The sequence below is a fragment of the Engystomops pustulosus genome, chromosome 2 (assembly GCF_040894005.1).
Source record: "Engystomops pustulosus chromosome 2, aEngPut4.maternal, whole genome shotgun sequence".
Lineage (NCBI taxonomy): Eukaryota > Metazoa > Chordata > Amphibia > Anura > Leptodactylidae > Engystomops > Engystomops pustulosus.
The window spans coordinates 89,369,358-89,395,892 of NC_092412.1; the positions used below are offsets into that span (position 1 = coordinate 89,369,358).

A 26,535-nucleotide genomic window follows, 5' to 3' on the forward strand; every position below is an offset into this window, starting at 1 on the left:
GTGTCTATAACTACGATACTTTACAGGGATACATCCCCAAAGATTCAGCGGATGCAGACACCTCGATTTATTGACAAGTAAAGAAACTAGATATCAGAGAATTTCTAACAAAGGATGCTACACCAAGTCAAAGCCTGACTAGACTGACTAGTCTCCATCACTAGTTCTCACAGTCGCACAAGACCGTTCAGACTCCACGAAGAGAGTGGAATGCACACCTGGCCAGGGCAGGTCTCTGCAATCTGAACTCTGTCACAATCTATGGGCAAAACCAGTCCCAAACAAACAGTATCCTAGACACTATGATCACCAACAGAACACCTCCCACTCTAGCATTGCCGATATTTAAGGGTTACTCCTTCCCGTCTCACAGCTTCAGCTAGCATCACAGACTGTCTCGTTGTCAGTCACCTTACAAGTGGTTCATTGCCACAGTTATAGTGAGCATACTGTTATATATGGACATTTAAATGCAAAGTGCATAATACCAAGCAAGGAAATGTCCATCCAGCCAGTGAAACAGAAGTGACAGTCAAGCCTATGAGCCAGTGGCTCATTGTAATGAATGTGCTGCAAAAATGCCATATATTGCAATACAGAAGTATTGCAGTATATGATAGGAGCGATCTGACTATCTAGGGTTAATGTACCCTAGATGGTCTAAAAAATAGTGAAAAAAAAAAGAAAAAAAAAATTTAAAAAATAAAAAAAATTAATAAAATATTAAAAATTCAAATCACCCCCCTTTCCCTAGAACGGATATAAAACATAATAAACAGTAAAAATCACAAACATATTAGGTATCGCCGCGTCCCAAAATGCCCGATATATCAAAATATAAAAACGGTTACGGGCGGTGGTGACCTGCGAGGCGGGAAATGGCGCCCAAATGTCCGAAATGCAACTTTTACACCTTTTTACATAACATAAAAAATGAAATAAAAAATGATCAAAATGTCGCACAGACCTCAAAATGGTAGCAATGAAAACGTCGCCTCATTTCGCAAAAAATGACCCCTCACACATCTCCGTGCGCCAAAGTTTGAAAAAGTTATTAGCGTCAGAAGATGGCAAAAAATGTTTTTTCTTTTTTGTACACATTCGTTTAATTTTTGAAAATGTATTAAAACACAATAAAACCTATATAAATTCGGTATCACCGCAATCGCACCGAACCGAAGAATAAAGTAAGCATGTTATTTGGAGCGAAGAGTGAAAGTCGTAAAAACTGAGCCCACAAGAACGTGACAAGAACGTTTTTTTTTTTTATTTTTCCACATTTGGAATTTTTTTTTCAATTTCGCAGTACATGGCATGTTAAAATAAATAACATTACGGGAAAGTAAAATTTGTTACGCACAAAATAAGCCCTCACACAGGTCTGTACACGTAAAAATGAAAAAGTTATGGATTTTTGAAGTTGGAGAGCGAGAAATGAGCCGAAAAACCCTGCGTCCTTAAGGGGTTAATTGCCTTAAGGGCACACAATACAAACCAATATATGCAGTAGAGATATATACAGTTACATAGAGTACAAAATACAAGGTAGCGCTACAAGCGGCAGTAGTTCAGTAAGTTCGTTACCTTGTGTGTGGTGGGCGTAATGAAACCTGATAGTCCACACCTTAAGATCCTTCTCTGCTCTTGATGTTAAAATGGTTCCCAGACAAAAGACAATGCGGCCTTAGAGGTGCCTGATTATATCAGATGCGGACACACCTCTGCCCACCCAACAGGAGGGGTAATGGGTCCCTCCTATCTGGTGTTACAACCAGTGCCCTGGAGAAGCCATAGCTTCTCAATGGGAAGTCGTAGAGCCATGGTTCTGGTATCATTGGATCTGGGTGAATCCCTGAATTGCATTGATACCAAACCTGGCCCATTTGATATGGTTCTATCCAGAGATATTCATATATCTGGACACAAGGGTGCTAGAGCCGCAGGAATTGAATCACTGTGATCTCCTGAAGATAACGATCCAAAAATGTAGGGCTGAGATGGACCATAACTCCATAACTGTCCCTATTCAACCTATTGGGTTTATGAGTTTTATAGCTCTATGTCTGTTTTAAAATTGGAGGGAAAATCAGCTCAAGTCTTCAAAGACACTTCGGCCGCAGAAATCCTTTGTAGTTCGGACACCTGCTGTGTTAGGTAACACTAGCTAGCTCCATTATACCAATTAAGCGGAGGCTGGGGGGAAAGTGGGGCGTTTGAGTAGTATAAGGTCTCCCTCCCCCAGGCCCTATTTATCACACCTGGGAATAATCTTTTTTATATTTTGATAGAATGGGCATTTTGGGATGCGGCAATACCTAACATGTTTACGATTCTTACTGTTTATTTTATATGTGATCTAGGGAAAGGGGGTTGATTAAAACTTTTACTATTTAAAAAAAAGTGTTATTAATACTATTATTTTAGACCCTGCAGGGCCTAATTACTCATGCTATACAGGCAGTCCCCAGATTACGTACAAGTTAGGCTCTGTAGGTTTGTTCTTAAATTGAATTTGTATGCAAGTCGGAACTGTATACTTTATAATTGTAACCCCTGTTAGGAATCTTTTTGGTCTGTGACAATTGGATTTTATAAATGTTGGGTTGTCATAAGAACCAGGATTAACAATAAAGATTAATTGCAGACACCTTTGATAACTGTTACATCTGATCATTTTAGTATGGGGCTAAAGTACAGTACATTACCAACATCCAGAGGACCGATTGTAACTAGGAGTCGTATGTAAGTTGGGTGTTAAGAAGGGGACCGCATGTACTGCAATACTATTGTATTACAATATATAGCAATTTTACTGATGCTCATTATACATGGCAAGCCTACGAGTCTCTATGGTGGCACCCATCAGCAGCAGTATTAGGTGCAGTGATCGGGTTCAATCACGGCACTTTACATGTTAACTGTTGCGATCAGTGCCAGCACCGACCGTTGGCAGTAACAGGCGGGTGTCATCTGTATTATACAGCTGACACCCACTGGGTATGGAGAGAGTACAGCCCGTGAGGTCTCTATGTACACTAACTGCACCCTCAATTAATGGAATAGACTTGAGGATATTTTGCACAGCAGAAAAAATACCCCTTTATATATAATTATGAGCAAAGGTAATGCTGCCATCTGTACTATACTATCAGATCTCCTGCAGTGGTTGCTATGAAATCATATCCCATAGTGTAGCAAACAAGTTAGGGGTGCTAAAGGAATGGCTTCCAATCTGAAGACTCTGAGCAGGCTGAACACCAGGTAGTTGGCAAGAAAAGATTTAAATTTGTAAAACTTTCCGGATAAGTAATGTCGCCTAATTTGACTCAGCATCAAAATCGGCTTGGAAGGATTTTAGTAGTGTAGTCACTAACTATTGAGCTGAATTTGCATGCAGAAGCAGGTGGTTTGATCTGTCACTACTACAGGGACTGGTTATATTATTTGATGAAGCAGGAAGCAGTCTAGTACTTCCTCAATATTGAAAAACCACAAACTTCCATTTATTCTAAACACAGCAAAATTCAGATTTTGTGCCTTATAAGTAATACATTATTTTGGCAATATATAAAAAAATTTTATATGCTACATTATGGCATGAACTATAAAAACATATAATAGCAAATAGGGTTAGAAAAAGATGTCAATCAGGTTTATGGATCAACAGAAACTACTACCAAAAAGTTTTATTCCTATACAATGTGATATTATTGCACCACAGAAATGGTCTCTCTATCAAAAGACTATAGGCAATTTAAACTATACTACATGGTTATATACGAAAGTATATCAATTCCAACCTGTACTTCTACAATGCTGATTAAAGGGAAAACAAACAGCCCTATACCACATACACCAGTTATCCTATATTAGGCTAAATATTTCTTGTAGATTGCAAAAGTGGCAGTTGGAATAATCATTAAAATAAATTAACATCTTACTATCCGTTCAATTTCCATATCTTGTATTCAAGACGGCAAAATACCTATTGTGACCAATATTCATTTTTGGACTTTTTTTAATTACCTCTATAGTTTCAGTAGGTACTACCACCTAGCTATAAAACTAAATGGTAGCATGGTACAGTTTCAGAATCTTTAGCGAATTCTAGGTATATTACATCAGCCACATAACCCACATCCAGGTTTGCAGAAATCAGAAGTCAGAAAAAATACCAATCATGTTAGTTTCATGACCTATTTTTATTAACCCATGTGGCAGCTTACTGGTGAACACAGCTGAAAAGTATATGTTTAAAATCTCATTCTTCTTATGATTATCATCAGCCTTGTGGTTCTGGGAGCTACACAACCGCAGATACAGGCAGTTAAAAAGTAACTCCTATGTTATAATGATTTTTACAAAATTCTCATATGAGATTCCCCCTTGTCAAATCTCTTTCTGAGCGGCAGTGAAGCTCAAATTTAGGCTGCCCACAGTTCCCACAATGCCTTGTGTATTCCTTTTCAGTAATTTAGCAAGTGCTTCCACTGAACACGCCATAGTGTACATACAGGATGTATACAGAGACTAACCTGGCCACTTTCATCACATGATAAATTAGGTTTGCACGATGTATGGAAGCGTCGGTACTTTTTCATACAATTCCCCTGAAAATGGTTCAATACCAGGATGGCTGCATCCAGGGCCCCCACCACTTTCCCCATACAGGGGCCCCCACCAAATGTAAGCAATTCGGGCAGTTGCATCGCTACCCAAAACGGCCACAGTCTATTTGAGTCCGGGCTCCCGGGGGCGTATCCCGTTGTATCCCGCCGACTTCAGTCTATGGCAGAGCGAGGTGTTAGGTGTGCTCCAGCAGCCATAACCTGATTTTTTTGAGCATTTTTATAAACATTTTTATTTCAGGTGCCACTTTTTTTTTGTAAATAGTATCGTACCGATATTGAGTATTGTGATACCAGATATTGGATCACACTCAAAATTTTGATATCGGTTCAACCCTATGGTGTATGCAATAAGAAGTAGAACCCAGCAGGGAAACAGATTCATTAAGTGTGTAGTCTGTTCTGTGAAAGAACCATGGATCAGATATTCATAAAATGCCCCACAGAGCAGAAGGTGGGGGGCGGCTTCAGAGGAGTATATGACAGCAAAAGAGACAGAGAAAACTCTGCATAATCACAGGCTGGGATGGGGGAACTGATACTAAAGACAGGTAATCTGTTACATCACTTTTCTGTGTAGGTGTCTTCTGCATCCACAGTACTGTACACACAGAGGGGACCACATGATCTCCCTCTCCTATTTCCAGAGTGAACAGGGAGCAGAAGCCCCTCCTCTATGTGATACAATATCTCTAAACAACTCTAAAGAATCACAAGAGAAATCAGCACAGCCTTGAAACAATGCTGCTAGATAGGCAGGGTAAACTGTGGAGGATAGTAATGAAACTGCTGCACATAGGAAATGAAGATAAAAGGCATAGATGTTCTACATCCCAAGGGCTAGTTATTTGTGAAAAAAAATATTTGCAGTTGCTCTTTAAAGATAAAGGCAGGAATTGGATCTTTTTGTTCACCTTATTCTCCAAGAACCCAACTTGCTATATTAATGTCTAAGCCACTTATTTTACTCCCTTATTTACTCACTTATTTTACTCCCTGACTGTCTTTCTAGTGACACTTGTAATGCTGCTAATATTTCTGTAAACACTTCCTTGGACTTGGTCTTGGACTCTTATCATGTTTAAGAACTTCCATATCCCACTGACCACGGACTCTTCTCCACCCCCACCCAGTAATCTGTTTATCTTATCTATGCATACTTCCGATGTGTTTCACCTTTACAGGTTCAATGGGCGAAAAGCTAATTGGTAAAGCTCATAATATGTAGCTGTGAAGCATATTACTGATATGTTTTATATACCCTATCAATTCTTAAGATACAGCTCAGTTACGGTATATACTGAAATATAAGCCGAAGTAGCTAATTTTACCACAAAAAAGGGGAAAACTTATCGACTTGAGTTTAAAATAAGCCTATGATGGGAAGTGCAGCAGCTTCTCTCTGATAAAATGTCCATTAGTCTACCCTCATCAATGTACACACTTCGGATCAATGCACACTTGCCAAGAAGCTTGCACACTATGCAGTATATAAAGGCTGTTAATTAGATAGCCACACCCCACTATTAATTAAGCAGCACCTGTGACTATACTGTCTAGATAAGCAAGGTGAATGCCTCCCTATACCCCCACACAATATACAGATTATGCAAGTAAAATACCTTCAGATCTACTTGGTTCCAATAAAACACACTCAAATGATATCAGACTAAAAAGTGTAAATGCACTTATCTATTGGATCCAAAAAAGTACTCCTTCCTTTAATCCTAAGTCCCACTTTGGACACTGCACCACTTAGGATCAATGCCCACTCACTTTTCTGAATGCTCTTTAACCCCTTAATGCTGAAGCCACTTTTCACCTTCCTGACACGGCCCATTTTTTCACATCTGCCCTGTGTCACTATAAATGGTTATAACTTCGAAACGCTTTAACATATCCAAGTGATTTTAAAATTGTTTTCTCGTGACACTTTGTACTTCATGTTAGTTGAAAAATTTTGGTGTTATGTTTTGCATTTATTTATGAGAAAATCAGATATTTGGTGAAAATTTGGAAAAATTCTTGATTTTTGAAATTCAAAATGTTCTACTTTTTCCACACATAGTCATAACCGCAAAAAAATGTAATAACTAACATTCACTGAATGTCTACTTTATGTGGACATGTTTTTTTATGCATACTCTTATTTTTGTAGGATGTTATTGGCCTTTGAACGTTAGGTGCGATTTTTCACATTTTCATAAAAAACGCAAAATCCTGCTATTGAGGGACCTGCTCAGGTTTCAAATCACTTTGAGAGGCCTAAATAAAATTAAAACCCCATAAATTACTCCATTATAGAAACTACACCCCTCAACGTACATAAAACAACTTTTATGAAGTTTGTTAACCCTTTCATTGTTTTACAGGGGTTAAAACAAAATCGGATACAATTTTGAAAGTAAACTTTTTTGGCTAAATGAATGTGTTTTTCAAAAAATGTACAAATTCTCAGTGGATAAAATACCAAAACGCTCCACAAAATTTGATACTCAATCCCTCCCGTGTATAACAATACCCCATATGTGGTGGTAACCTGCCGTATGGGCACACGCCAGGGCATCGAAGGGAGCTGCGCCATTCAGAACAGATTATGCATTGTCACTTTTTATTGGCTATACAATCTTTATTTTGTTGCCAATTTGGACATATAAGGGCTTATTTTTTGCGACATGAGATGCACTTTACAAATAATTCATGGGTCATGAGCTTATTGATGAGATTTTATTAACTCTTGAATGTATGGGTGAAAAGAAAATTGTCAATTTTGGTTTACTTTTCGTATTTTTTGGGGGTCGTACACCGTTCACTAAAAATACTATATTATCTTTATTCTATAGGTGATTACGATTATGGTGATACCTCATTTATACAGTTTTTCATTTATTTTTACAATTTTACTGGATAAAAACTAATATAGAGGAAATCTCATTTGTTTTTGCATCGCCATCTTTTTGGAGACGTAACTTTAATAGTTTTTGGTTGACAGAGCTAGTTTAGGGCTTATTTTTTACGTGTTGTTGTTCTTTTCAGTGGTAGCATTTTGGCGCACATAACTTTGTTTAATCACTTTTTAGAACATTTTTGTGTAGAGATTTTATGAAAAATGTACATTTTTGGCGTGTTTTACGGGTTTAGTTTTTACGGCGTTCACTGAGCGGGTCCAAAAATGTTTCTGAGTTATTGTACGGATTGTTACGGACGCGGCGATACCAAATATGTGGGATTTTTTGGCGATTTTGTGGTTTTTTCACTTTATTGCATGTGTATAGGGAATATTTGTGTTTAGGGGACTTTAACTTTATTTAATTAATTCTTTTTATTAAAAAATGATTTTATGTAGTGTTTTTAACATTTTTTATTAACTTTTACAGGTTAGCTTGAACAAGTGATCCACTGATCACTTGTTCAAGCTCTTCTTCACATTACACAGTGTAATACAGATGTATTACACTGTGTAATGTAACACACTGAGCATGCTGCCAGAAGGCACGGACCCGGCTCACAGAAGAGGATCGCACAGCCCCGGTTCTTCTCAAATGCCCCTAGCACGCCGCGGTCAGCGCGACCGCGGCGTGTCAGGGGTTAACACCCGCGATTGGAGAAATCTCCGATCGCGGGTGTTAGAGGCGGGTGTAGGCTATAATATATAGCCGACACCCGCAGCTTCTGGCGCGGGCTCCGTTCTGGAGCCGGCGCCAGAAGCATGACGTATTATTACTGCATTTTGCGGGAACGCACCTCCCGCCATGCAGTAATAGTACGTCAAATGTCGGGAAGGGGTTAAAAGGTTATTTGCCACAAAAAACCACTGTGCTCACTGCAACAAGATCTGGCTGCACCAAGATCTTCAAATGGGAGTGCCTCAATGGACTCACATCTAGGTGAGTATAAAGGTGTTTCCACATTACTTTGGAGGAGATTTTTATAGATAAATTGATAAGATTCCAAAGATGAAATTCTAGATCATGTCATACCCCACCTGAGGGGGCTGCTAGTTTACTGAGGTAAAATTAGGTGACAAGTTTAAAAGCTCACCCAGCCATGTAATATTTTCCCCTGGCATAGCTAAACCCTTTCTATTTGGATGCAGCCTTTACCATTGAATAGGTAAGTTTCTAGGTAATTTGTTGTACAGGGTGAATATCCAAAAAGTCCCCCCGTTATTAAAATATATACAATATGTCCCAATTTTCAACATAAACAGCCCCCCCCCCAAATTTAAAAATGTTAAAAACACACATTTATGTATGGACTATTAGTGTATGAAGCACTATCCCACGAAGTTACCTTAGACATTGCTCTCCCCGAGTTAATTCTAACATCTAATGTATCCCCCCTTTAATTAAAATGTACAGTATCTTTCAAATTAATCAAACCCTGTGCCTGTCATGAATTACTTTTATTATTATTATTATTATTATTATTATTATAGCGAATGCATATATACCAGTACATATATACCATATATACCAGTACAAAGCTTAGTACATAAATACAGCACCAGAATGGAGTCCAATACATAAGAAGAGTACTAGAACCATGCTTCATACAGAAACACAGCATCAGGACCAATTCTCATTCCCTATATGCATAGATGCAGTATTGCATATGATTATACTTACAGAGCCCTTTAATTTACATGTATACAGTATCCACATAATGAATGAAAATTTTCATTTATTCAGTTCCCCCATTTTAATTAATCCTGTGATAAATCTAGATATATACTGTGCCTATATATATATACACTCACCGGCCACTTTATTAGGTACACCATGCTAGTAACGGGTTGGACCCCCTTTTGCCTTCAGAACTGCCTCAATTCTTCATGGCACAGATTCAACAAGGTGCTGGAAGCATTCCTCAGAGATTTTGGTCCATATTGACATGATGGCATCACACAGTTGCCGCAGATTTGTCGGCTGCACATCCATGATGCGAATCTCCCGTTCCACCACATCCCAAAGATGCTCTATTGGATTGAGATCTGGTGACTGTGGAGGCCATTTGAGTACAGTGAACTCATTGTCATGTTCAAGAAACCAGTCTGAGATGATTCCAGCTTTATGACATGGCGCATTCTCCTGCTGAAAGTAGCCATCAGATGTTGGGTACATTGTGGTCATAAAGGGATGGACATGGTCAGCAACAATACTCAGGTAGGCTGTGGCGTTGCAACCAGAGGTCGCACTAACATTTTTCCAGAAGGGTAATAATACTCCTCTCACCATTTTTGAGGAGTAATTTCAGCCGAGGAGGAGTACGAAATTTTCAGTAATACAAATGTATAACTCCAAGTTTTATATAGTGTTAATAGACTATTGTTCGATATAATTATATTTTATTTGTAAATATCCCCTATGATATGTAAAGCGCTACGGAATTATGATATATGATTATTATTATTATAGACGTCTATTTATAGAAGAAAATTGTTACAGCCCCTGTTTTTGTAGCTACTGGAGACAATTATAGTAATATCTGGGGCCAGCGCCAGCCCCAGAAACCCCCACAGAGCGGGCTGGGGCCATCGCTGGTCCCAGAGCCACCCACAGAGTGGGTTGATTCCCCAAACCCCTACAGAGTGGGCCAGGACTGACACTGCTTAATTTATTTCATTTATTTTTTGTTATTGGGGCCATGTGATGTCATTTTCTTTGCGGGATGAGATACTTTTTCCAGTGTTACCATTTTGGGGTTGGTATTCCCTATTGTTGAAAATTTAGGAATTTTTTTTGAGGTCAGGAGTAGGAAAGCATCAATTCTGTACTGGATTTTTTATTGTTAGCTTTATTCTATCGGTCGATACGATTACGGGGACCAGACTTGAATATTTTTTCTTACATTTTACTAACTTTGCCAAATAAAACCTAAAGTGGGGAAAAAATCTATAATTTTTGCATTGTCTTCCAAGTGGCATAACATTTTTACTTTTTTGGCTATGGTGCTGGTTGATGACTTGTTGTACTTTGCACCAGTATCATTCTGGAGTACATGTGGTTTATCACTTTTTATTGCATTTTAACGGCGTTCCTCGTGCGGGTTCATTTACTTTTATTCTATGGGTTGTTACGGAGGCGGTGATGCTATATATGTGGGGTCTGTGTTATGATTTAGACTTTTACTTAGTGTTATATGTCCCTTTATATGTTATGGGGCTTAAGGGCATTTTTATTGGTTTATTACTTTCTTTTTTATTGATAAACTTTTTAAAACATTTTTTTTACTGTTTCCACCATCGGACATGAACAATAAATCATCTGATTGCTTGTTCATGATAATACCCTGTAATACTGATGTATTGCAGGGTATTAGCAGTGTCAGCCTATGCACATGAATAGGCTGACACTGTGCCTTTAAGAGGAGGTCACAGACTAATCTTTCAGGCAATAGTTGTATTTAAGAACCAATGAGTTTTGTGTGGTGAAATGAAAAACATTAGGAATATACAGTGCATCATAACTTGCTGCATTGCAATAGACTCTGCCCATCTCTTATATTACCTGCAATGGGAATGTGAGCATCAGAAGTAGTCCACGGCCAATTAAAGATTGTAGCCTGGCTTTACATATGTCATCTTCTTGTACAACATTTGGATATTAAAACATTTGGAAAATTAAACATAAAGCTTCCTGATGATCAATTCTGTACATTGCAGCTTTGTTCCAAAAACCACTTTTATTCAGCCTGGTTTCTTTCATCCATGCAGTCCACTGCCCCCTTACAGCTGCTGTGCCCGGTAAACCAATTCCTTCACAGGTCCCTCCCGCCTTCTCCAAGCTCCGCCCACAGCCTGTGCTCAGTCAGGAAGGGCCCGCAGTAATATAAAAAAAGAGTGGCAGGCGGGCAGCCAATAACAAAGCCCCATACACGCTGCTTAACATCAGCAGCAGGAAAGCAGCTTTGTTATTGGTCTTGTGCGGACTGCTGAGCGGTGCGCAGCTGCAATCTTCATTATGATCGCAAATCGCGATCCTGCAAATGAGCGCGTCGGACCGCACAACCCGCTCGCTACAGAGGATAATCACCAAGCGGAATTTTACGCATGGCGATTATTTTGGGGGGTAATCGTGCCTCACCACGCGTCTATGACGCGTGGTGAGGCGTTAATGCGACCTCTGGTTGCAACGATGCTCAATTGGTACCAAGGGGCCCAAAGAGTGCCAAGAAAATATTCCCCACACCATGACACCACCACCACCAGCCTGAACCGTTGATACAAGGCAGGATGGATCCCCAAAGTTGTCAGAGCCTTGCCTCTTTTTCATACGTGTCATGAAAGACATAGTGAAAAGGTGGCGTATAGCATGTTAGATCAGTTTTCTTTTTTGTTACACTTGGCACCAAAGTCCTGGTGCATATTGCTTACTTCCAGTTAGTCACCTAGTTATAAGTGACAGCATGTTTCCATGATGACTAATACGTTTCCTAGTTGTAGCAACCTTTTTACTTTCCTCTTTGTATGCCGATACTAACAGAGCATGAGAATGTGTTGCTGTACTTTGTGTGTAGTTTGTGTGTGTCATGATGAAATTGCATACACTAGTAAAATGCCAGCATTGTGGGATACACTGTCTTTTATGTTACATGTTTTCTACTTACCTAAAAAATCGCCTAAAAGTCTTATGCATACGAGTAGAGAAGAGTAACTTTTTTGTCTGAGATTAGTAACTTTTAGAGGCTGCAGGGGGGGGGGGGTTGCAACTTCAGGTGCCCATATCTTGGGCTACAGTATTACCTCATTAACAGGTAGGGTATGAAATATCTTTTCTAGAATTCCCTCTTTTATGTTACAAATTTAAGTGTACTAAGTCTACCTTGTGTTATAGCTCATGCCTTTTGTTTAACAACTCCCTAAAAGCAATGATGGTTTGTAACAGATATTTAACATTTTAGGTCCGCAAGAATTACAAAGATTTATTTACTGTATGTTTGCCAAATGCCAGAATAATGAGAAATATAATTTATGGCATTTTTATTAATTTCTCAGAATTTAAGTGAAAAGTTGACATATATTTATTTCATTAGTACCGTATATACTCGAATATAAGCCGACCCAAATATAAGCCGAGGCCCCTAATTTTACCACAAAAAACAGGTAAACCTATATTTTTTTCACTCGAGTATAAGCCAAGTGTGGGTTTTCAGCACATTTTTTTGCTGAAAAACTAGGCTTATACTCGAGTATATAAGGTATCTAGTACTATTGCCCTTAAACTGTGTGACTTGGATCAAACATTTTCCACAAGCTTCTCACAATAGTTGGTAGGAATTTTGGCACACGACACGTGTGCCCAAATACCTACCAGACGTTATGAGATGTTACACAACTGGTATAACTGAGCCATGTTTGCGCTTTCCTGCCTTTTCAGCATGGTCCATACATTTTCAATAGGATTAAGTGATGGCCACTCCAAAACATTGACATATTTACCCTTAAGCCACTTTGTAATCTGTTTGGCAGTATATTTTGGGTCATTGTCCATTAGGGAGACCCATTTGCGCTATGAATTTAACTTCCTGTCTAATGTCCTGAGATGTTGCTTCAGTTTTGCTACATAATATTTTCCCACATAATTCCATGTATTTTGTGCTGGGCATGAGTTGCTCCTGCAGAAAAACAACCCCACAACATAATGCTGCAACCCACTTGTTTCACAGTTGGGATAGTGTTCTCAGGCTTACAAGCTTCTCTTTTTTTCCTCCAAAACGTAACTTTGGTCTTTATGGCCAAGCAGTTTATAAGACATATCTCCAAAATGATGGTGTTTTCCCCCTGTGTGCTTCTGTAAACATTAATCTGGCTTTTTTAAGGTTTCTTTTGGAGTAATGGCTTCTTCCTGGTAGAGTGGTCTTTCAGGCCATGTCAAAACAGTACTTGTTTCACTGAGGACAATGACACAGGTTTACTAACGTCAGCAAGCATCTTCACAGGGTATTTTGCTTTTGATCTTGAGTTGATATACACATTTTAGACGAGAGCACTTTTACCTCTGGTAAAAAGAACCCAAATCCTTCCTGAGTGGTATGATGCCTGGACATTCCCATCTTGTTTGTGCTCTGTATCATTGTTTGTACAGATGAACAAGGGACCTTCAGGTATCTGGAAATTGCACCCAAGGATGAACCAGACTTGCACAAGTCCACAATTCTCTTCCTGATGTCTTGTGTGATTTCTTTACACTTTCCCATGTTACACAAACAATTTGTGTTTCAGGTGTGCCTTCAAATGTATCTATGGGTGTTTCTCTAATGAACTCAGATAAAGCCAATAAACAAGAATAAATCAGAAGCTTCCAAAGACTTGACATCATTATATGGGCTATCCCAAATTATTTAAAGGCGTAGTAATCTTAGTGTATTTAAACTTTTGACATTGTAAAAAGCAATAAAAATGATGGTAATCCTAATTGACTTAAAACAGGAAAAATCTGTTCTGAATTTATGTCAGTTTATTCCAAACTGGTTCCAAAGTGGCCTAAGTATAAGATGGTAAATGCTTTGGAGTGACCATCACAAAGCCGCAGAGTCAGATTAAACTGAATTGGCTCAGATACTGCAATGTTTTATAGAGATTTCTAGCCATGCATATTCTCTACAATTGGAATCCAATTATATTCAGTTGTAATGAACTTTTACAGGAGGCCTCTCTCCTTTAGACATATATAAGCGTTACATTTCATATTGACTGGTATTAACACCTTTTGTGGGGAAGATGCTCCTCAAGCAGAATAAAAGGATTTTGTCCTGACAGGAGTCTAAGTTTAACTCTTGTCTGTGGTAGGAAGAGACATTAAGAAATTATCTATTTACCCTCTCCATACAGGGAAGTTGTCTTGTATTATTCAGCAGATCTCCGCTGTTAACTGCCAGCACCCATCAAAGCATTTAATCGTTTTGATTTTGATTTGCTGCACCCAGGTCATTGGAAATGATGATCAGTTGCTATTATAGCAGGAAAACCTCTAAGAGGCCCCCAGCCCCGTAACATAGCAATTTGTTTTATATCAGACTGTAATAGAGATGCAGTATATTAACAATAAACTTCAATACTTTCCCTACAACTCACATATAAATGAAAAAGCAAACAAAATCATAAACGTTATGGGTATCCCTGCATTTCAAAATCCTGGGTCTTTCAAAGTATAAAATAATTATCCTATACAGTGAACACTGTAACAGAAAAAAAGTTCAACTATCAAAAAATTGATAGGAATGAAAACATTAATTAAAAAGTGCTCGGAAGTCTAAACAGGTCCAAAAGTGGTGTGAATGAAAACGTCAGCTTGTCCTGCAAATATCAACACCTTAGAGTTCCATATACCGAGGCATATAAAAAGTTCTCTATGTCAGAATATGGCAATACAATATGCATGTAAGATTTACTTTTTTTTAACAATTTTTAAATCTGCCTGACCATAGTGACCTAAAGAGCAAATGTGATGTTACATTTAGATGACAAATTGAAAATCATAACATAAATAATTGTACTGAAATTGAAAATTGTTTTCTAGCTTCCTGTTAAAGATTATTATGAAGAAAAAAACTTTCATATTCCAATATTTTCAAAATTTTGTGGTGACAGTAAGAGGTTAAAGCATTTTTCCTTTCTTATCAGCTATGGACAAAGTTTTAATGTAGTAAAATAATCATGTTCCTATTCAGTATGAAAGTAGTAGGTTTTTTCCTTGCTTAGCAGTAGCCATTTCAGTTTTATAACAGCCTTTTAGCAAGCTAGTGAAACTAGAAAGCCACACACTGTACAAAGAGGAACAAGCTTGTTTGTTGCAAAATTTCTGTATGTGAAAAACCTATTTTATTTAAATGTACACTGTAATTGGCCAAGTATTTTTTTCTGATACATATGTTGCTTTTACACATTTTGCAAAATAACTATTTTGTTGTAGTAAAACTAAATTTGCAATTCCGGACATTTTTTTTTTAACTGGTTAAGTTATTTTATTGATTCATTTTTATTTTATTGTTTTTAAGAGCTGTTACATAAAACAAATGAAATCCTGTACAATACAGAAAATGTGTTATACTCTGCACCACTATGGTATCGTGGCAAAACCTTATGCAAAATAATATTTGATGAAATCATTTATTTTATTTACCGTAATCTGCCGTAAACCGAAAACCATGTAAGCATCCATAAAATAGTGGAAATAGATATTTGCGCTCTATATATATAGAGATCTCTCTTCATTGCGCTTTCTCTCATATATATGTTTGTATGTGTATATGTATATATATATATATATATATATATATATATATTCTGTAAGGGATGACTATACATAGACATCCATTCTTTCTAAAATTCACTTTTAAAATGATGCTAAAGAGCCTGCAGTACTCGGTGCGGAGGGGGGCTCTTACATATTGCAGAGCAATTCCCCCTCCCACTGTGTGCTGATATTTTCTCTGCTACACTGAAATTATAGCAGACAGAGAGAGGGAAGAAGTTCTGTGAAACAGCTATGAAACAGCTGGCACAGAGGGGCTCTGATAAGCCCTCCCAGTAGCCCTTCAGTTTCATTAGCATACTTTTAAAAGTTGATTTTCGAAGAAAGAAGACATGGATAACAAATGTAAAAAGATTACACTTTCCCGGTGCCTGGATCCATGAGAAAGTGCCTCTAGTTTATCCAAGTCGAATGACATTGGAGGTGAATAAACAATGAATGAAGTAATTCCAGAAATGCAGTCCTACATGCAGGATTATGCTGACAGGAGACACTGCTCCACTGATTTTCATGTGGCCAAACTAATCAGTAAACATGTGAAGTAGATTGTGTAATAAAGGGTATTCTGCATGGTCTAACAAAATTGCATGTCAGAGACATTTATTACATCTAGAGAAATCTAGGGCAGATGAGGAAACCACTACTTCATTTTTTAAAAATTTTACAGATGTATTTTTAACTTGCAGAATTTGAGACAGGACTAATTAGAAAGTATTTGATTGTATAGTTGTGGAAATGCCTAGAAAAGCTCCTATTCTAGGAAAATATCTAGTAAATCTTTAAATTTGTGCATCACCAAACATCTTTCAGATAGCACAAAATTATTTCCCCTAACATGATGATAGGATCTAAACACATTTAGAAATTCTGGGAGGATTTTAAAGAAAATCAACCACCAGGATAAAGGATTATAAGATAATCACACTTATATGCTGGTGTGGATCCCCTCTGGCAGGATCTGCTCTTCTTTTAGCTTCTTTGGACCTTGTTTTTAAATTATGCAAATGAGCCTGAGGGGCTCCAGGCTCCATTGACATCTATGGAGAACACAGCCCCTCCATACCATTTGCATAATTTTTAAAACCTTTTTCTCATAAAAACAAGGTCCTAAGAATGTAAGTGTGTTTGGTTTACAATCCGTCATCCTGATGGTAGATTTCCATAAAAATGCCTTTTTCCTCAAGTTTTCTGGTAGACGACACACATTTCCGACATTCTATCGGTTTTCCACTTGTGAACGCCCCGACTCTCTGTATTTACTGTCTTATAGATATGCTTTCTACATTAATTTTTTTTTCTTTTTCTATCATTTTATGACCTTAGGAATCCCCGGAACTGCTAATAGACTATTCTTTTTATAAGAACAATTGAAAGGGCTCTGCTGGAGTCCAGCCATATAATAATACAATGTCTCCACTTCACTGCACTTGTTGGATGTCTCCTGACACCATAGATAATTATAGGAGGAGCTTCTTAGAAAAAAACGCTGGTTGGAGGGATGACCCTCATCCAATGATTGGTTGAATGTCCTCCCGTAATGTTTAGCTGAGCCCTTTGTTTTGCCTTCTGAATGCCTACCACACTAGCACCCTCAGGCTGGGAATGTAATATCCTTTCTAGAATTCCCTTTTATGTAAAATCTTGCCCATTTATCTATGAAGAATTTCCCTCGAAGTCATGTGAAAAAGAGCAGAGAAAAGTTATATTTAGCATGAGATGAGTCAAGTATAGAGGCTGCTGGGGGAGCATCACTTCAGACACCTCTAGCTTTGGCTCTATATACTAAGAAACATCTCATCAGGCTTGTAGTTCTCTGAGCTACTGAATTGGATATACATACAGACAAGATGGGGGAGATATATGAGAACTGTTTGAGAACATAAATGTTCTAGTTGCCTATGGCAACTAATCAGAGCTCAGCTTTCATTTTCTAAACTGTGTGGGGAAATGAATTCTGTGTCCTGAGTCTTGCACTCTGACACTTCTGATAAATCTCCACCATAGTTTGAAATGTGACCTGCAGATAAAGATCTATGTCCCACCTATTTCTTTAAAGGGAACCTCCCACCACGAATCTACCTATAAAGGTAGAACGGGTGGTAGGTGCATTGTATTGGACGTGAGGATAGCCTTTTTAAGAGCTAATCATCACATCCCTGCTATCTTTTTAAAATCTTCATTGCCCAAATATGTAAATTTCCTAAGAGGCTACTGGGGCGTGGAGTAGCCAGAACTGAGGCTACACGTTGTGGCTGCAAGGACACTGCTCCGGCAGAGCTACTGCGCATGCACAGAACTCCAGATTCTTGGACGAGGGAGCGCAGCCAAGAGGAGCTGCGCGCCGAAGATGTCGGGGGAAAAAAGAGGCTATTGGGGCGTGGAGTAGCCGCGACATGTAGCTTCATGTCCGGCTACTCCACGCTCCAGTAGCCTTAGAAAATTTACATATTATGGCAATAAAGATTTTAAAAGGATAGCAAGGACGTGAGGATTAGCTCTAAAAAGGCTATCCTCACGTGGTGGTAGGTTCCCTTTAACTGGTTCTCCTATAGAACCAAAAATAGGGATGTAACACAACCCCTGCAGTCTCTAGACTTTACTCATCCCAGACAAAATATGACTCTTCTCGGCTCATTTTCACATCACTTTAGAGGTTCGGGTTTTTTTATAGGTAAATGGGTGAGATTTTAAATAAAAGAAGGGATTATAGAAAGGACATTAGGACCTTACCTGCGGGTGCTTCTAGTTTACTGAGATAAAATCTGGTTACAGTGTCCCCTTAAGATTTTACAGAAATCTTTAGGGGACACTGTTTACAGTTTGGACAGAAACATTGCTTATGCTTGACTGTACTCGATCATACTTTATGTTATGACCGTTTGTTATATAAAGGTTACCATATTTTGATAAGTGCATTTTTATTATCACATACACCACCTTTATGATGTCTAACAGGATGCATGTGTATCTCTAAACTTTATTATCTGTAGCTAGTCTGATGGATGTATATAGCACATTGATGTTTCTTTAAAGATAAGGAATGCATACTGTAATCTTATAGTCACATCTGTTCAAGTACTAGTGTGGTTCTATGTTGAGATCATGTAACTTTAAGATATACATTTTGATGTTTAGTAGACCACATGACTTCTATATGAAGAGGTCAAGAGTGTTAAGGGACACCGTAGTTCAAGTCAAGTCAAACACCTAGTGGGAGGTGTAATACATGATTGTAAGTAGATGGTACTGCCCTTTACTGCAATCTGGGATCAAAGCACATTACAGTAGTGTTATCTGTGTGCTTTACCGTGCTATAGTAAGCAACATAACAAGTCATACAAGTTAATGCCATAGGTTCTATTTTTTCAAAAAAGTAAAAGGAAAACTACCATCAAAATCAAGCATGATAAACCAGGGACACTTAATAATGGATCTAGTGTGGTAATCTTCTTATATTTGTTATCCATAGCCTCCTTCCTTCTTAAATAAACTTTTATAATTATGCTACTGAGCCAGAGGGGCTCTGCGGTATGTCATCAGAGCCTCGTTGTGCTGTTAAAATGATTATAAAAGGTCTTCACTCCCCCTTCACTTTCTGCTGCTATTAGATTATACAGGCAGAAGGAGGGGGGGGGGTGCATGTTCTGCTCATTGTAACAGCCTATGAATCTGTAGCACTGAGGGGCTTTGGTCATTAGCATAATTGTAAAGTTTTTTTAGAAGGAAGGAGGCCATGGATAACAAATATACAAAGATTTCTAGAGTCACAGCGCCTGCTTTATGTTGCTTTATTTTTTTTAAGTAAATTTATCTCTCCAAAACATTTTATACATCACTTAAAATCCCTACACCATTAAAGTACATCTACCATCTGTTTTACTGATGGTAGATGTGCCCTAATAAGAAGTTGCTGATGAACAATGTTCATTAGGACTTCTGTTATTATAACTCTATATGCCGCAATTGTGCTATTTAGCCTGCAATTGTGTTAAAATCAGCAAAACTGTTGGTAAATATTTAACTTGTCCAATGAATGACTTAATCCTATTTTACTTGTTTTCCTGTACATATTCCAACAAGTGTGGATTACAAATAGAGGTGAAAATATAGACCAAAATATTTCTAGGAATAATTCAATAAATAAATGTTTACATTTACATAAATATGTTTAAATAAAAATTTGACTAAATGCATTGCAGTAACAAATAAAGTCATGTGTAGCCATCCTTGGCACGTCCACTTCCAGGGCTGCTATTTGGTCTTTACTTTGGATCGACTAGGGGGTGGAGTGATGCACTACTCCTACCCTTGTGGTATTTATACTCTTTATAATATGCAAGATTTGCAAGAAAACCATTAAAAAAATATTATTTATTATTATTAATTAAAGGTTTGGACATAAAAAGGTTATTTTCTGGGTTCTTGGCATATGCTGTGTAACATTTTGCTTTCTAAGTTATGATGTGCTTTGTAGTTCCTTTATGTGCATTTCTGCAGACAAGATACAGGAACTTATGACTGGGTTCTTCTTTACATGTAGGGTGGAATATTTGGATGGAATCGATTTTTTCAACCATTGCGGCAACGACAGGTTGTCAATCATGCAGAACCACAAGCTCCCCCTCCCCCAGCTCCTGAACAGCAGGTAAGACATAAAGTAGTCATATTTATTATTTCTCTGTATCTTTCAACTTTTAACTTAACAAGGGTCAGTTGACTACTTACTAACCAGCTTATTTAAGGCCTGAATGTGCAAGCACTTTTTGTAGTTTTCTTCACCCTGCTTCCTAAAAGTCTTCATGACTCTATGACGTCTTTTTGCCATTTTAAGCCGCAATTTTTTAATGTGACAATTTTGGGCTGTGTAGTACTGAACTTTTATTAAAAGGATTTTCGGGGTGCAGGGTGTAAGGAACCCCAATTGATCACCTACATGCAGCTGGCTGCCACACTACTGATGGAAGAGGATGCACTCCACTCTTCTCCATTGGTAATTAATGCTTTTTGGGGGGTAAATAATGGGGAAAACATTCAAAATAATTTTTTTTTTAGATTATAACTTTACAATGTTCACAGGGGGATAAAAATAAACTTTAGTGTGCTATTTTGGATTTGGGGTAACCTGTGGCGTGTTTGTTCGCTAAGCTGCAGGAAGCGTCAACTGGAGGCTACACAATACCATGCCTCAAGCCAGTTCCCTTAGATGCCACGCAGAGATATACTCTAAGACATACGTCCTACAAAAAATGTTAAATGTCAAGGTAATACTATAGTAATAACTGTTTTCCATTATTATTAGAAAATAGTCCTTGACATGTAAATTACATTTCTGCCCTTTTTAGGTTGCCTAAAATATTATAGTTGCACACCTTTCCTACTGGGCAGAGTAATACATATCATTTATTGAGTATTACCATGTAATCTGATTCGGGTTTACCTTTCTTGGTAGGAAGAGGTCAGTGAGGGAAGCCACATAGCAATATTCTGCATGTATGTGGATTAAATATTGGAAAAACATGGAAAGGGCTATAGCAGTGATGGCGAACCTTTTAGAGACCGAGTGCCCAAAACTACAACCAAAATCCACTTATTTACCATGAAGTGCATGGCATTTCAAGTAGTAACTTATTGCTACCTGTTCTTCAACAACATTCAATTGTATTGGCTCTCTTAAGGCCACTAACAGAGTTGAAAAAAGGTGGGCAAATTCAGACCATCATTGTAGCTTCTCTCCAGAAAGAATGGTGGGTCCAGCTGGAGGACCTCCAAAGATAATGCAGTTCTGTCCACTGACCTTCTCGCTTTTCCTGCAGTTCAAATAGTCAATGAAATGTCGCTTTAAAATAGCTTTGAGAGCAGAACCTTTTAAGTTGCTTGGGACTTAATTCATAGGCCTGTGTACTTCTGTAAACAAGCAGTACCCGACTTATAGACAGCCCCTAGTTACAGGTGGACCTCACTGCCCACTGTGACCTCTGGACGCTGCCAGGGAGAATTGCAGAGGTCCTGAAGAAGAAGGGGTAATACTGCAAATATTAGGGCACATGTATCATATTTTCAGCTAGGCAAATTGTCTTTTTTTTTTTGCGACTTCTCGTTTTAGCAACTTTTTTTTGCGACTTTTGTTGGTGCTCTTCAAGTGCACCTCAGTCTGCACCTTTTGCAGTGTGCCTCATGTATCTTAACTTTCCAGATGTTCTGTGCGACTTTTCACCTTTTTTGCAACTTTTTAGGAGCAAATCTGCACCTGGTCCTGGGCAGGTGCAAAGGAAGTTTTTTTTTTTTCATGGACCCAATTTTAACATGTGAATTGGAATTATTTCACATGCTTTAACGGTTTAACTTTTTGCACAGTAACCTCTTTTGTCAAATTTCTTTAATTTTTGCATTTTTTTTTATTGGTTACTTCTAAGGGTGAGGTCACACGTAGCGGTTTTATTGCGTTTTGAATGCATTTTGAAACTAATTACAACAGCTGAGGAGAGGTGATTTGCCTTATTTCATTACTGTTAACATTTGTGTTTACAAAACGCAATATAAACGCCATGTTAATGCATGTGTTAACATTGCGTTTGCTATGCATTTTGTAAATTCAAATGTTAACAGTAATGAAATAAGGCAAATCACCTCTCCTCAGCTGCTGTAATTAGTTTCAAAATGCATTAAATATGAAACATGTTAAATCCCAAATTAACAGTAGTGTCCACTCCTGTATATAACCCCATCACGTAGCTTGTGTCCACTCCTGCATATAACCCCCTCACGTGGCTTGTGTCCACTCTTGTATATAACCCTGTCACTTGGCTTGTGTCCTCTCATGTATATAACCCCATCACGTGGCTTGTGTCCATGTGGATTTGAGACATTTGCAACAAAGTCTCAAAAAGAAGCCAAAATTTGCGCCTGCCAGGATAGGAAAAACTGAACGTGTATTACAAGTAAAAAGACTGGATCATACATAAGGCGCAAAATCTACCCGCCAAAAGTCTCTAAAATTCACCTCAGAGAGACAAAACTATGATACATGTGCCCCATTGACTTGCTGCAGTAACTCATTCTAACTGTCAATAAAAGCTTTTGTTACTCATAATATGATTGCTCTTGTATTTCTGTATGTGATAAAAACATCTGACAAACACACATAAAAACCAGAGGGCAACAGATCATGTGAAAATATAATATTTGTGTCATTCTCAAAACTTATGGCCATGACTGTATATACTATTTTGTAACTGCTTCTATAGGTAACCATAGTACGCTACTCAAACAGAAACTCACTGACAATCAGTATACAGTACACCCATGTACTGAGCCTGTAATTTCTGACTTGGCTATGCGATTTTACAAAGCTCATAGTAAGGTTGATTATTAAAAAAAAAAAAATTCCCAATGTCAAATTTTTGCATAGTTGTTGAAAATGTCATAACTAGATGAAAGTACTATATGAAACAGTTAAAGACTATGGGATTCCCCAGAATTTTCCTTTTAAGCGCACAGAAGTCAAATGTACTTTGTTTTTACATTTATCAGATTGAATAATCTATTTAAACGTAGGATTCTTGTTAAAATATGTCCAGGACTATTTCATTGTATTTAATTTATGTATAGTAATGAAAGCTCAGTAAAAAGGTACGACATCTTGATAAATTGGAAAAAGACAAATTATATGTCAACTGTTGTAAAGTATTAAAATAAATGTTTAGGAAAAAATTAGGGCATCTGGCAGTTTTTGTCCCTTAAAATTTAAAAACTACACTATGTAAGTTACACACAGCAGTTTAAATATACCTCTTGGCGATGGTTGTGTAGATTGAATAACTGAGGAATACAAATTGTAATCCCTTTTTCACTTATATCACCAGTGTCAAGGCACATTCTCACTTTTGTAGTACCCATCTGTTGCCCTGGGCTCATCCTGAAACTTTCTTTTTGCTTGGCCAGCCAATTAGAGGATGGCTGTAAACATCACGCAGATCTTGGGGAAAATACACTGGAAGGAAGACTGTGGAAAGAGATTAGCACCAAGCCCGGCGCCAGCACCCAGCTAACCCGGTCAAGTGCCGGGGTCTTGGGGTACTGGAGAGGCCCACTCGGGCCCCCGGATCTCCCCGGGTCAGCAGGACATCTGCCTGGGAGATTCCTTTCCTCTCTCATCACATTTGCACTCACTGCTTTCCCTGGAGGCTGAAGGACCTTTGATGATGTCATGGTCACATGACCTGCCGGGGAAAGCAGTGACCACACGGAGAGAGCTGCATCAGGTGAGAGGGAGACATGACAGAGGCCAGGGAAGGGGGAGGGGGGGCTGTGTGTATACAGGGGGGGGTAGTGTGTGTACAGGGGACAGTGTGTACACAGGAGGAGGGGGGCAGTGTGTACACAGGAGGAGGGGGGCAGTGTGTACACAGGAGGAGGGGGGCAGTGTGTATACAGGAGGGAGGGCAGTGTGTATACAGGAGGGAGGGCAGTGTGTATACAGGAAGAGGGGGGCAGTGTGTATACAGGAAGAGGGGGGCAGTGTGTATACAGGAAGAGGGGGGCAGTGTGTATAAAGGAAGAGGGGGGGCAGTGTGTATACAGGAAGAGGAGGGGCAGTGTGGGTACAGGAAGAGGGGGCAGTGTGTATACAGGAAGAGGGGGGGCAGTGTGACTACTGGCGGCCCATAAAGGGGCCCACTAGGGCTCTGTCGCCCAGGGGCCCACTAAAACCTGGAGCCAGCCCTGATTAGCACAATGAACACAAATGCCAGAAGAGCACTGGGGGGGGGGGGGCGTTACCAGAGCCACTATGTGATGTAATTTCACAAGCTGTTATACTGTACAGGAGCCCTTCAGCCTCCCACTGTGGAACATTACAGGATGCAGAGGGAGATTGGAATCACTGAGGGAGACATGCTTCTGCACAGTGTTTCAGCCTGTGAAGCTAAAGCATCGAGAGCTCCGGTAACATCCACAAAAACGGTGCATGGATGAGATTTGTTAAAGTCTCTTCCCCTTAGTCATAACCACAGTATGCTCTGGATATTGTGTTTGCAGATCTGGACTGAAGATCATCAGCATTCTGTTTTATGTGAACATAGACTTAAAGGCATCTATAAAATATGGATACTTTTACTATTGTTCTTCAGCTATTGTATTGGCTGAATGGCTCTCCCTATTTACTGCTTTATATGCAGTGCTTTATATGCCACACCACATGTGGTTGCAGCTTATTTCTGAACTATGAGTCTGATGCTGTAATGCTGTTGTATATGCTGTACATTAATGAAAAAGATTTTATCTGATAATTTCTTGCTATACATTCAGATATAGCTACTTTCCTAACAATTCTAAATTTACTCTCCTTCATCCAACATGATTTCTGTAAGCAAATGGCAACTACGAATAGAGATGTGCATGAGGAAATTGTAAAACATGAATTTGGGAAGTTGTGAATTTTTTTTTAATTGTTTTACATAATGTGGTTGATAGATTTTTTACTACCTGCTCATTGTACTTTATTTGGAATATGAATTGTAACCCATGAGAATAATTTTTGTTGCAAATCTTCATCCTATAGTTGTGTATAGTGAAAGTTTGGACAGGCAGAACAAAGATTTTTCACAACTTCCTACGTCTGGCTTTGCATGAAATTTCAACACATTTTTATTCTAAAGAAAAAACCACAGCTCATTGCTTGTATGTTATAATAATGTGGTGTTAAAAAAATGTTAATTTTACAAAACTGATTTAACTTTGTCTTCTTTTCATGACAGGTTGCACAGCTAATGGAGATGGGCTTTTCTAGGGCAGACGTCTTAACTGCTCTTAGGGCTTCAAACAATGATGTCAACTTGGCTACCAATTTTTTATTACAACGATAAATCCGAAAAAGGTGCAATAATATATTTTACTCCTACGGCATCCAAAGATCTTTTTACCTACAAATATATATAAAGTGTATTACAAGTTAACAGAGGATTGAATGAAATTATTTTTACTCTTTCTGCTGATCCAGTGTTGTATAAAATAGAGAGTTGTAGCTTCAAGTTAATTGTACAAATTTTACATTTTTTAAAAATTTCATCAGAAAATAAAACTTAGTCTACTAAGGTAGCAATCAGTATCGGGGGATAATTTTGGAAACTGCACTGATTATATTAAGGTTTCAACATATAAGGGATACAATGTAGTAGAGCTCATCTTGTCATTGTCTTCCGATTGTAGTATTTTTTTTACCCAGTAGGTTAAAATTTTGAGAGTTATGTTGAAATCATTTTCATCAATCCTAAAATATTTGACCTGAGCATGGGAACAGTTTAAGGTAACCGTCAGCCCTGGATAACACATGGGAATATGCTCTGGTGTGTGCATTATTAGGTTAAAAATCTTTAATTTCCAAGCTACTGTAATGTGCAACAGAACTTCCACACCAATTCATTAGAAAAATCAAGAGGGTTTTTTTTTTTAAATTTAAAGTTAACCTACCTGCATATGGAGTTAAATCTGAAAATAATATATTCATGTTAACGTCTGCAGTCTGGTCCCTTACCAGTCATGTTGTCTCACTCCAACATGTTCACTGATGTTATGTCAGTAGTGTCGACAGTGTTTGACATTGTGTGGATTGTGTACATATGGAGAGCAGGAGACCAGAGTGTAATTGGTAAGAT

The 26,535-nt window shown here is 38.3% G+C and overlaps 1 protein-coding gene across 4 annotated transcripts in view; it reads left to right on the forward strand.

The window, feature by feature from the left end:
- UBAC2 (UBA domain containing 2) overlaps positions 1–25,978 on the forward strand; it is a 106,654-nt gene extending 80,676 nt beyond the window's left edge. For all 4 annotated transcript variants that reach the window (XM_072135492.1, XM_072135490.1, XM_072135491.1 and 1 more), the window contains exons 9-10: positions 20,424–20,528; positions 25,639–25,978. In XM_072135492.1, the coding sequence (XP_071991593.1) occupies positions 20,424–20,528; positions 25,639–25,746 (213 nt within the window). In that variant the 3' untranslated portion in view covers positions 25,747–25,978. The remainder of the gene's footprint in view (positions 1–20,423; positions 20,529–25,638) is intronic.
- Positions 25,979–26,535: the final 557 nt, after the last annotated feature.